We start from the raw sequence: 12,766 nt of genomic DNA on the forward strand, positions 1-12,766 counted from the left end.
TATCGTTGAGGAAGGTCCCAAGTCCATCGTAGTAAAACTTAAATCTCAAGCCCTCAAATAGTTTTTTTTAAAGCAGAAAATTTGCTTCTGAGCCCCTCCCCTACTCCTAACAACACAAGAATAAGTAATACTTTCTTTTGCTGAATTATTTGTTTTCTGTGTTTTTCATGCAGCTAGCATATTTGGCAGCTTACTGCTTCGAAACCCAGATGGTCACCAAAACCTTGAAATGGTAGAGAAGAAGAAGGCTCAAGAATTTATTCACCAGTTCCTCTGCAACTCATCCTGAACCTGTCTATCTCTTCTATTCTACCTGAGGCACCCAATTACCAGTCCCACCTGTTTCAGTTCAAGAGTGGCCATAAGAGGATGTGAGGCCACTTGGGAGCAAGAATGGCAACTGCCTATTTCCTGAGCCCAGGTCGTCCTCCCCCACCATGGCTCACACTCAGTGCTTAGTGCTGTGAGTTGTGAAGACATGGGGGGGGGGGTGGAATCCACCACAATAAAACTGACATTCAGATGTTCAACTTTAGTTATTTAACACAGAGCTCTATTTTTTATTTTAAAAATGTCTAAGTAACTGCACTTGTGCTCACTTTGCCTACCTCCAGGGCATAGTCAGTGCCTTCCCTGTAGCCTGGGCAGAGCTCCCCATGATCAGATATTTGAACAAACAGGAGTTTTGAAGGGAGAATGAGTTGGACAGCAAGAACGCAAGTGGAAGCTGCTTGGATATACAGGCCACAGCCAGCCCAGATGCTTCCAGCACTCTGTCTGAGGATATATGTATATGTATATGTATATGCAAGCCTTACCCCCTTTCCTACTCATGTGTGGCTCAAAAACTCTGGGGCTGGCCACTCAGCCTCTGACGGCAATTCGGTGGCTTGAAAATGAAAATACTGAAGAAATTTGGTGTTCTGGTGAAACAAGTGGGATTTTTCTGGGCAAACTATATCTGATGCATCCCCTCTCTTATATGTGTAATATATTTTAATGATAAATATTTTTAACAGTGATTATTTGTTTTTATCTTTTAAGTGATGGCAGCTCTCTGCAGCTGGACCTTTGTGGCTTAAGCATTGGGGCAGCTAGTCAGGGGCCAAAGAGATATTTGCTTGGCTTCTGGTGGGTACAGTCACTATTTACATTTTTCATGCAAGAGATGGTACCGGCATGGCCTGAACCCCTTGACTCCCGATCTAATCTCTGGGAGCTGTTGCAGTGAATATTCCAGAGAAGTAGCTTAGGGTAAAAACAGGCAGTGGCTACTGGGAAGTTCTAACAGCTAGATCTTCCAAGGATTTAGAAAAGACAGGAGAATAACGAAGACACAAGCAAAATAGCTTCTTGGGCTCTGGAACACCACTACTTGAAAGAATGTGATTTAGATGATGGGCCAGTAGAAGGTGATTGAGATACGGGCCAGTAGAATAACGAGGTGAACGGTTAAAGGGAATGGCCAGTAGGTGGCGTTGACTACCCCGGGCAGATCCCGGTGGGAGCCGCCAATTCTCTGCGGGGGGGCAAACGGTTGGGACTGACAGCAAGGGTAGTGTAAGCGGGGAGTTGGGCGTATTACAAGTGCTTATGGGGCGCCGGGGGGTGGGTAAGAAGAGACGCCGGGATGCTCTGGCTGGGACCGAAATACTCCCTCTTTCTGCCAGTCGGGTCCAATCTTCCTTTCTTGGACCCTCTTGGCCGCCGTGTTAATTAACTTTGATGGGTGATGAGGGGAAGCTGAGACCACAGAGAGAGAAATGCGGGAACATCACAGCCTTCGAGGCTCCCCATGCGGGTCCCAGCTGGACTTCGGATACCTAACTGTGGTCCTTCCGTTGCGGTTGTGGTTGCCATGGCGAGGAGGGCCAGCGCAAGCCGGCCTGAGGCTACCGTGGAGTGGCACGGATTCGAGCTCCTTTCCATTCGTAGAGTCTTGGGAGTGACACCCAGTATCCCCGCAGGGGAGGAAGAACGCGGCGTGCACTTCCCCGCGCTGGACGAACTCACGGCCGGGTGACGTTGGCGGTGCCCCGCCCCTCCCACTCGCCAATTGGAGGCTCGAGCTCAGCCCCCACACCGCCTTAACCAACCAGAAGCGCCAGGGAGAGGCGGAACCGGTATCTCCTCCTTCCTCCGGAAAGCGGAAGCGGAAATGACGTCCGTGGAAGGTGGGGGCAATCATGGTGCCGCTGGGGAGGGGAGAAGCTGCCGCTGCCGCCGTTGCCGGGAGCCGCGGAGGTAAAAGGCGAAACTAGACGCGGCCGGGGCCGGGGACTTTCAGGGGAGCGCGGGACTTAGGCTCCCTCCTGAAGCATTTCCCAGTGGAGACCCCAGTCCGGTCACCATAGGGACCCCACCCCTCCTCCGTTTCCATGGGGATGGGTATCTAGCCCCCCTCCCCTGTTTCCATGGAGACCCGGACCCTGCCCCTCTTCGCCTGGCTGGGAGCCCCCAAACCTGTCCGGATTTTCCTCGTCGCCGGGGCTGGGAGCTATCCCACTCAGGTTCCTTTCCCCAGTCCCCTCTCAGGGTGCTCTGTGTGCACTCCTCGTTTGCCATGCTCAAACCTCCTGGTCTTGTTTGTTCCGGACAGTTGGTCTCCGCGTTGCCGCCAGTGGTGCCTGGGCAGCCCAGTGGGGCCAGCGTTGCTCTTGTCTCTCTCCTCTCAGATGCAGAGAAATGTGCATCTACCGGGTTGCGTAAGCCAGAGCAAGGGGTCGGGCCGGTTCCTCCCGGATCTGATCCCTTGGCCCGTCTCTGGTAACAACTATCTTTCTGTCCAGCCGCCCCGCGACGTAAAGGTTCGCTTTCTAATCCAGAGCAGAAGAGAAAGATAAAGTGCAAAGCCAGACTGAGAACTAAAAGTGATGAGGGGGTTATTTTTAAATTCTGTGTTCTGCCTGCCAAACTCATATTCGTAGAACCTGTGTAGTTTGCAGATAAAGGTAGAATCACACTATTCCACAGCAGGAAAGCTTCCCATTTGGTATTTTTCCCAAGTGAGCATATCTTTCCAAGAGAGTACACCTTCCCAAGAAAGTATATCTGCAGGCCTTTCCTTAATTTAGCTGACATCTCCTAAACTCCTAGCGTCAGTGTCCTGTGCTTGGGGCATTGGAGACAAAAATGAGACGCATCGTTTCCTCACTGCCCAGAGCACACTATACAAATGTGGCTTCTAGTGGAACATCTTAGGAGATAAAGAGATAAAGTGATTTTCATCAGCTATGCCTGATTAGGGATCCCACTTCCTACCCAGGGGCTGACACATCTGTTCTTTGAAGGAGGGAATGAAATCCCTGTTGTCAGACATTGTGCTTCAGTATACATTATCTCTTACTCCACATAACCACTTTGAGAGAACAGGAATTGCCAGTCCCACCTTACTCACAAGAAAAATGAGGCACAGAAAAGTTCCCCAAGTGGTAAGTGGCAAAGCTGGAATTTGTCGGTAGGCGATCCTGCCTCCAAAGCTTTGCTCCCCTACATCGCTCTGCCTCATGTTCTGATTTGGGGGATATCTGAGTGGGGTCGCCTTCCTTTTAAGGTTTATAGCCACTCAGACTTGAAGCAGTTTGCCCCTGTATCCTCTTGAGGTATTTTGACCAACCTTCAAATTGTTTGGCAGTAAGGCACATTTGGCAGGTTTTGTGAACTGCTACTTATTACTTCAATTTTTTTAAAAAAAGGCATTGCTTTCTAAATGACTTGATGGTTTCAAAGTAAAACTTTAAAGAAAAGTATTCCCATGGAAGATGATTTTTCACGTACTTTGACTTACTCTTGAAATGAGAGGAAAGAAGATCCCTGTGGTTGCTGAGGAGAGGTTCCCAGGTCCTGTGGCACGGCTCTAACTCTGGCTTTGTTCTCTTGCAGACAGGTCATCGTTACCTTTCCATTTCTCACAATTGAGCTGAGCACCATTGAACCATGGGGGAGCACAGTCCAGACAACAACATCATCTACTTTGAGGCGGAGGAAGATGAGCCGACCCCCGATGACAAGATGCTCAGGTTTGTGGATAAAAACGGACTGGTGCCTTCCTCATCTGGAACTGTTTATGATAGGACAACTGTTCTTATTGAGCAGGACCCTGGCACTTTGGAGGATGAAGATGACGATGGACAGTGTGGAGAACACTTGCCTTTTCTAGTAGGGGGTGAAGAGGGCTTTCATCTAATAGATCATGAAGCAATGTCCCAGGGTTATGTGCAGCACATTATTTCACCAGATCAGATTCATTTAACAATAAACCCTGGTTCCACGCCCATGCCAAGAAATATTGAAGGTGCAACCCTCACTCTGCAGTCGGAATGTCCAGAAACAAAACGTAAAGAAGTAAGTAAAACAGTGGGAGAGGGATCAGCTTGGCTTTGGGGAAAGTCCTTAAACAAACAACTTTTGTTGGCAGTTTTAGCTGGGGTGTAAAGAAGTTGCTGGAAAAAAAAAAAAAAAAAAAGAAGTTGCTGGAATTAGGAGCTACAGGGGCTTTGCTTGTCAATTATACATTTGTTTCACGTTTTGTTGTGACTGCTTTCTGGAACTTTTGGTTTGTAAGACAACATTGAAATTTGGGACAACTAAATAATAATTTTTCACAATTTCCTCCCCAAATCATAAATAAAATAGAAATTTCACTGAAGTAAGTCCATGTTTCTGATGCTGAAGTAACTAGATTTGGCTTACCTCTAGATTGTGTATAAATGTTTTGGAGATGAGTATTTGTTGCAATATGCTTTATTAATGAATGTTTAATAAATAATAAAGGCTAGCTTTCTTTCATAAAAAATTCGGGCAAGAGACACTAACTGGGCAGGTTATCTAAAATAAGTTTTCATGCTTATATTTAGCTAATGTAAGTAAGGTAATGCATGTCACAGTGCTTTGAATTATATAAAACTTTGTACAAATTGTACTAGTGGTGATTATTAACAAAACAATAGATGTGATTTAAAGGTAGTGGTATACATTATTCAGGAACTGATTACAAGTTAGGAAATTAGGAATTAGGAAAATTTTTCCAATTAGGAAAAATAGATCACTGGTAGTTGCAATGTCAAGGACTAAATAAATATAAGGTGTTAGCAAACAGGGTAAATTGGCAAAATATTTTTCACTTTTGCTATAATTAAGGTCTTGAAACGGGGGCATTTTATTCATGGCATATGGCTTTTCCTTTGCTAGCCTCAGGATCTCAGAGCTGGAGGGAACTCTGAGGAGATCGTCTTGTCCTACCTCCCACCCCATGCAGGAATTTTGATGGCATCTCTGACATCAGTCCATCTGGTCTCTGCTTGAACACTTCTAGAATGACGAGAGCACAGTGTTTCATAGCTCAATTTAGTAGATCTGTTGGCCAGCTCTGATTGTTAGAAAGCTTTTACTTGTATAGAACCAAAATCTGCTGTTTTGCAGCTGCGGCCCACTCTTTGTAGTTCTGCCTTTTTGGTGAACAGCAAGGTAAACTTTCCTCTGGCAGGACAACCCATCAGATATTTAAAAGATCATGGGTTTCTCCTCATCTTCACCTGTACAGGCTAAACATCTCCATTACTTAAACATCCCTCTTATGACATTTTCTCCTAGTTTCTTATCAGCTTGGTCACCCTTGATTCTATGAATTCCGGTTTTCCAAATTCTTCTTAAAATTTGTAATTGAGCACAATCTCACAGGTGTTAAGTCAACTAGCACTGAATACTATGTGAGTCTTCTCTCTTGGGTTCTTTACTACTATTACCACACAGTCTATTTTATTAGCAGCGACATCATACTGTTAGCTCTTGTACTTAAAAACCTCCAGAATGATGGTTCTTAACTGCAGCAATTTTGTCCCTCAGGAGACATTTGATAACGTCTAGAGACACTTTTGGTTGTCACATGGGGCAAGCGCTACTGAAATCTAGTAGGCAGAGGCTAAAAATCCTGTTAAACATTCTACAGTGCACAGGACAGCGCCCTACAGCAAAAGAATTATGTGGCCCAAAATATCAACTGGCTATGTTCCAATAAAATTTCATTTACAAAACAGGCAGTGGGCTAAATTTGGCCCCCTGGCTGTGGGGTTTTCTACCCCTGGACTAGAACATGGGGAGTAAGCCGAGATCCAGACAGGGAAAGTAGTGAGAGGATGCTAAGGGGGTTAGACTGTATTCTGGAAGCAGTGGTAAACCACTGATGGCGCCTGAGCCAAGGGGACGTGGTTCGAGTGGCATTTTGGAAAGATTGCTGTCTATGTAATTTCATTAACAATTGTCACCCCAATAAATAAATTAAAAAAAAGAAAAGAAAGATTGCTCTGGTAGCAAATGGTAGCTTGATCGCCCAAGGTAGGAGATAGTTGGAGTTTAGGTTTGGGGTTCCATTTGAGTCTGATGAAGGATGGTGGCCTCCAGAGCTTACACTGCAGAGCTTTTGCTGAAGTATGAGAGAACTTGGTATGTTATTAGAGTGTGAAGAATGAGCCATGAGTTGGGTATGATTCAAAGGGTTCATTCATTTTTCCAAGTGTGGTGAGTTTCTTCTGTGTCTCTATAGGGGCCACACAGACGATTGACGGAGCTTCATGTCTACGTAACGAGTTAAGTGGTTAGAGTCAACTGGGATAGGTACTTTAACAGAGGCATATTCATGGTGCTGTGCGCATGCTGAGGAGACAGCTGCTGGATTCTGCTGCCCCCTACACCCTCTGGGAATGGCGATTCCATAAGAGGAATCAAGCAGATAAGACCGAGAGTTTGGTGGGGAAATTGATGAGTTAGGTACATTGAATGTATAGTCTTTGAAGAAAAGTAAAGTGAACAAATTGAGAAGCCCATTGGAAATGAGAATCTGAAGGTGAGGAAATGGCTTGGGATTACCATGTTTCCCCCAAAATAAGACCGGGTCTTATATTACTTTTTCTCCAAAAGACGCATTAGAGTTCATGGTCCGGCTAGGTCTCATTTTCGGGGAAACACGGTAGAATTGTGGATCCACGAAGGGGCAGTAGTTCAAACTGTGGGAAGTTTTCTCAAAGGAGAAGTAAGGGTTGCTCTGAGAACTAAAGGGTTCGAAAGGGAAAGAGGAAGCGAAGATCACATAGTTAAGGAGATGGGCGGAAGGCGGTGTTGTGGAAGCTGAGGGAAGAGTGTTTCAAGGGGTGTGAACTTTCCTTTGTGACCCTGTGGAGGGATTGAGGGCTCAAAAGAAGCCATTAGTTCTGCTCTCTGTGCAGTTGATCACATCAGGAGAAGACTTTCCGTAGAGCACTGGGGGCTGAAGCCAGATTTCGAGTGATGAAGTGAGTGGGTGGTGAGGAAACAGGAGGCAGGAAATGTCAAGTTGGGGTTTTTTTGTGTGTATTTTTTTTAATATGGTAGAGGAAGAAGAGTGATAAGGCATTAGTAACTCAAGGGGATTGAATCACTTTTTAGCACAGAAAATTTGAATATAGCTTATGACCTAAACTTTAGGCCATCTTCAGTTAATGATTATTACGGAAAGTGTTTCAAGAGCAAATGTTTGGGAAATACCAAGTCAAGACAGAGGTTGGTTTATTGCAGGATTTATTAGAGCTCTTGCTGTGCTAATAACTGAGCAGGAAAGAAATGCAGAATCTTCTAAATGTTTTGAACCTGGGAAACCATTTTTCAGTCTCATTTCCAGGGTCAGTGTTTTGTGGAATTCATTTTGGGGAATGCTGGTCTGGGCAGAAGAGATAGTAGGGAGGGAATGATTATGCAATCAGTGATATTAGCTGTCACTTTCCCACTTCGTACTACTTGCAAGCTTGGTTTGCCATTCACGTACGTCTGCACGTCACTGGTAATCGTGTTGAGTAGGACAAGGTCAAGGGTGCTGTGAGCACTTTGTTTAGTCTACTGTGGATTTAGCTCACTGTGCTTTTCCTCCCGCCACATTTTTCCATTCTATCCATGAGACTGACATGGAAGATTCTAGTAACTATTTTTGAAATCAATAGGTGTGGGGTTGGTTGGGGATTGGGACAGAAGCAGCAGTGGCTTTTAGTCTTTGAAAATCTTGCCAAATGACTAGGCATTCAGGAGACTTGCCTTCCTACAGCACCATTTTACATAGCTTTTGCTTTTATTTTTTGGGCATTTAAATCCATTTAATTGGCCTGAAGAGTCCAGTGTTTATGAATAGAAATACTTCATGATTTCTTTGTCCCCCCCGTCCCCCCAATTTTTTTAAACTTGGTCTTTTTCTCCATCTCCATGCCTAGGTCTTACTCTTAAGAAATGAAATCGTTTGAAAACTAGTTAGTCTTCTTGGCTTCCTAAGCAGCTTATTTTCTGAGTCATATTTTAGCCTGATTTTCCTGTTTACCCTGATTGTTCCATTGTTTTCTGTAGTGTGTAGTTGGCTTACCTATTACAGTCATGCACCACATAACGACGTTTCCCTCAGGACGGACCTATCACTGACAGTGGTTCCATAAGATGATAATGGAGCTGAAAAACTCCTATTGCCTAGTGATGTCGTAGCCATGGTAATGTCCTAGAGCAGTGATCACTCACTTGTGTGTGGTGATGCTGGTGTAAACAAACCTGCGCTGCCAGTTGTGGAAAAGTACAGCACGTGTCATTATGTACAGTACATACTTGTTAATGGTAATAAATGACCACGTTACTGGTTTAAGTATTTACTATAGTATACTTTTTAGAGAGTACTATTCCTACTAAAAGAAAATGTTTGCTGTAAAACACAATGCCGCTGCGTTACAGGGCAGCCTCATCTCATGTTTACCACCTCTCTTGATTGCATCATTTTCTCTGGTGCTAGTGTAATCTCGTGTCCGGCTTGTAGCCAAAGGACCGTAGTTTAGACCATCTCCCTAGGTGTGTAGTGGGCTGTACCATCTAGGTCTGTGTAAGTGCACTCTATGATGTTCGCCAGTGAAGAAATCGCCTAACGATGCATTTCTCAGAACGGATCCCATGGTAAAGTGGGGCATGATGGTACTTCAGTTTTTTCCTTCATGCTTGCCTTGTGCAAAAATAAACCAACCAGAACCTTGCTACAGATAGTATCTTTTCCTTCCACGGGGCCACTGGTCATTCTGACTCTGATTTCACGCATCTTATTCTCAGACTTGCTGTTTTACTACTGCCTACCTGCTGATTTGGTAGCTTTGAAACATTTCCAATCAAATATACTGTCGTTCTGCTCAAGCATTCGTAAGAGTTGCTCCTTTAATGTCTTTCTACTCCAGGTTTCTAAGAAGCTGTGTTTCCTGTTGTTGGTTCATGCCTTCCGTGGTTTCCCAAACTTTCTTGCATCTGTGCCATTTCTTTACTGGTTCCTTTCTGAATGCCCACAGAATTGCCATTCAGAACTCGGACTGAGATTGTTTTTTCTGGAAATTCTAGTGTTACGGATCCATTCATTCTTTCCATAAACTCTTACTTACTGAATATCTACTTTTGTCAAATATCAGGAAAGGAAAGAAATTCTGCCCTCAGGAATCCAGTAGGGAGACTGCTAGAGGCTGTATGTGAGAAGTTTTGTAGGAATCCGGGGCAGGAGGCATTTTCCGCTTCCCCGTAGAGGAAGCTCTTCTAGCACTTCCCTGCATGCGTGCTGCCAACCTGTCCACAGTCATCAGCATTTCCATCACCGAGGCTGCTGGCCTGCAAGAGGGACACAGGTGCTGGTGTGTATACGTTGGTTTTCCAGCATGGTGCTACAGGGATAGCAGGTCTCAGATTTACATTTTGTCTCAGCTGTACCTATTGGGTAGGGCTAAAATTTTGCTGTTGAAGAGCATTGGAGTTATAACCTGTATTTTTACATCTTTCTCTTATTTAAACCAAACTTGTTCTAAAACTTGTTTCTCCTGTGATTTGCAAAGGGGTAATTTAGACCTAGCTTCCATCTTTGTTTTGGTATATGCTATGTGCCTTTGGGCAAGCTGCTCTGTTTCCACTTTTGTAGAATTGAAGCAAAAATATCCCATTGCATTTTGTGAAGATTAGATGAGATTTGTTCATATATAAATATACAACAGTATATGCCTGAAGCATTTAGCATAGTGTCCGGTGCATCGTGGCAGGTCAGTGAATGAATGCTCATTTACTTTATCGTAGGCCCACATGGTTCTCGAAGGAGGTATGGAGAGAATCTCTAGTTTAAGAAGAGTTTACAATGGTCTTTGTTAGCAACTCTTAGGAAAACATTTTCTCCGTAAAACAAGGTTATAAATTGTGGTGTGTTCTAGGACAGCCTGCAGAAGTCCGGATATTCTTAACTAGCTGAACTGTCGTGTTAATACCACTATGGAATGTGAACCACCATTTGTAACCATGTTTTAAAGTAAGAACTGGTTTGTAGTCCTACTGCAGGGGTTCTGTGAACACCAGCCCTTGCCACAGGTAATCTTCTGCTCTCACACTTGGCTCATTTTGACTTCCTTAGCACCAAACCACTTGAAAGTTACTTCCATTGTGGGCATTTGGGGCACCAGGTAAAGCTGAGGCTCTTACAGCTAAAGAATGAGGACTTTTATACAGTCAGTGGCAGTGATGAAAGGGGGAGATAGTTATTGTCTATTGAGTGTCTGCTATGTACTAGTCATTGTGTCAGGGTCTTTAATATCGTTTTGTATTTAATTTTCATAGCAATCTTATAATGTAGGTACTGTTAACCCTCATTTTACAGATAAAAACACTGAGGCTGTAGAAACATGCAGTTAAAAGTAATAGACCCCAGATTTGAATTGATGACATTCTGAATGTTAAAGCCTATGCTTTCCTATCATACACAAAGGCAGGGCAGAATCAGACACTGAGACCTGTTAGCTGTGGAAAAGGCTAAGAAAGGAGGAGCAGCAGGTGGCTATACTTCTGTAAGGGTCAGGGGTCGAGGGGTGGGAACAGCTGTATGAATTCAGCTCTAGTGGTGAGCAGGGGCAGGCCTGGTGAAGAGAGGAAGGCAGTTCAGAGCTCTTCTACTTCAAGCTCTGTGGTTGCACATTATGGAGTAGAAGAAATAAGATCAGTGTCAGCAGAGGAACAGAGTCAGTACTGGGGAGAGGGAAGGGAAGTCTCTAGTAATGGGGGGGAAAGGGCAGCCCCTACAGTCTCGTTGTCCAAGCCAATCATTTATTTGTAAGAATGTTCATACGCTAGGTGCTCAGAATCAGAGACTCCCATTCCTCAGTATGGGGCTGTTGATGTGTGTAGAGTCCAATTCTCTCAGACACATTTCTTTTTTCTCCAGCAGAAACCCAGCCTTTTTTTCTTTCCTGAATTTTTTAAAGCTTGTATCTCCTGGAGTTCCAGGGTTTCGTTTTCTCATTTTTGCTCATCTTGTTCACCTTTCCTTTTCTGATTCTGTTGACTTAACAGGGCAATCATCTTTGTTAAATATTTCTCTATTCTTAGAACACTTTGCAAATCAACATCAGTTCTCTGAAAGCTCATGTTTCCTGCCCTTTACTCCTATCCTTGCCCCCGTCCTCAGCGAGCCTAACCTGTGCTTTCTCAGGTCCTTAGCTTAGTGACTGACAGCTGTTTTGAGACCACATAGGAAAATTAAAATAATGCAGTTCTTACATTCTTTTGGAGAAACATGTTTTATTATTCAATGGAATCTTCAGTGACATTATGGTCATGTTATAGGTGCTCTGATAGGCAAATTAATTATGTGTCACCCCTCCCTTAAGTTGTTTAAATTCAGCTTGGACATCACCTACTTCGAGAAGCTTTCCTTAGTCATCCCCAAGTGTAAGTCAGATGCTTGTTCTTTGTATATTCTGACATCCATATTCTCATACCATATTGTTCTTATCAGTTTATTTGTCTGATTCTGCTCTTGACTTTGAGTTCCTTGAGTGCAGGGACTATTTTCTCTGTATTCCTAGCACTTGGGATAGTATAATCCCTGAAACATATATTTTTGAATGCATGCATGCATGAAAAACCTTACTTGTATTTAAATGTACCTCATGTGGCAATACCTCTTCTATGTAACCATGAAAACGTACATGTTTTTTGCAACTTCCTGTTCTAATCCAGTTTGAGGAGGCTTAGCTTTCCCTTTTTGTAAAATTTGGTGCTGTTTAAAATGATTCTGAAAGAATAGCGACTTCCATTTACTGCTCCCTCCAGTTATGGTGAGAGATTATTCGTTTTTCAGCATATTACGGGGAGCAGGCATTTGCTTTGACAGTCAGTGGTCTCTGCCACCTTTAAATACAAATACCTTCCTAGTCTGTGTCCCTGCCCAACTTGCTCTCTTATGTCTCTTCTCAGCCAAGTTTCTTGAAAGAGTAGTTATATTCACTGTCTCCATCTCCTTGCTTTCCCCTGACTTCTCAGCCCATTGCATTCTGGCTTCTGATCCTACTCCTCAATGAAGCGCGTCTTGCTGGGGCAGTTATGACCTTGTGAGTGGGCTGAATCTAAGCAATGCTTTATCTGCCGTCTCTGCTGCATTTGACCTGTTCCTGTAGTCCTTGTGTACTTTCCTCAGCATTAAGTCCTGCTGCTTTTATTGTGTTCGTTTGTTTAGTCACGCAACATATATGAATCGAGTGCCACTTCTCCACAAGGCTGGTCCCTGAGGTGGTGGCAGTGGACAGACAGATGTGGTCTCTGATCTCATGGGACCTGTAGTCCAAATGGAGAGCACTCATTCATTTAGTTAACTCAACACACCTTTATTTAGTGCCTCCTGCATTTCAGCCACTGCTGTGCCTAGTGACTAAATAGATAATGATGTAAATTGTTTAATTGTGTAATTTTTTAATATTAATGG

The 12,766-nt window shown here is 44.0% G+C and overlaps 2 protein-coding genes across 12 annotated transcripts in view; both read left to right on the top strand.

Annotated features, from left to right (window-relative positions):
• Positions 1-544, top strand: part of INPP5B (inositol polyphosphate-5-phosphatase B) — a 45,683-nt gene extending 45,139 nt beyond the window's left edge. For all 10 annotated transcript variants that reach the window (XM_081057557.1, XM_081057559.1, XM_081057563.1 and 7 more), the window contains one exon: positions 174-544. In XM_081057557.1, coding sequence (XP_080913683.1) covers positions 174-289 — 116 coding nt within the window. In that variant the 3' untranslated portion in view covers positions 290-544. The remainder of the gene's footprint in view (positions 1-173) is intronic.
• A 1,604-nt stretch (positions 545-2,148) lies between these two features.
• Positions 2,149-12,766, top strand: part of MTF1 (metal regulatory transcription factor 1) — a 39,330-nt gene continuing 28,712 nt past the window's right edge. Inside the window, exons 1-3 of one of the 2 annotated variants that reach the window (XM_081057897.1) lie at positions 2,149-2,244; positions 3,883-4,019; positions 4,096-4,344. In XM_081057897.1, the coding sequence (XP_080914023.1) occupies positions 4,201-4,344 (144 nt within the window). In that variant the 5' untranslated portion in view covers positions 2,149-2,244; positions 3,883-4,019; positions 4,096-4,200. Of the gene's footprint in view, positions 2,245-3,882; positions 4,345-12,766 lie in introns of both variants that reach the window. The other variant, XM_081057896.1, reaches the window with a different exon arrangement.

The sequence above is a fragment of the Rhinolophus hipposideros genome, assembly GCF_964194185.1.
Source record: "Rhinolophus hipposideros genome assembly, chromosome: 8".
NCBI lineage: Eukaryota > Metazoa > Chordata > Mammalia > Chiroptera > Rhinolophidae > Rhinolophus > Rhinolophus hipposideros.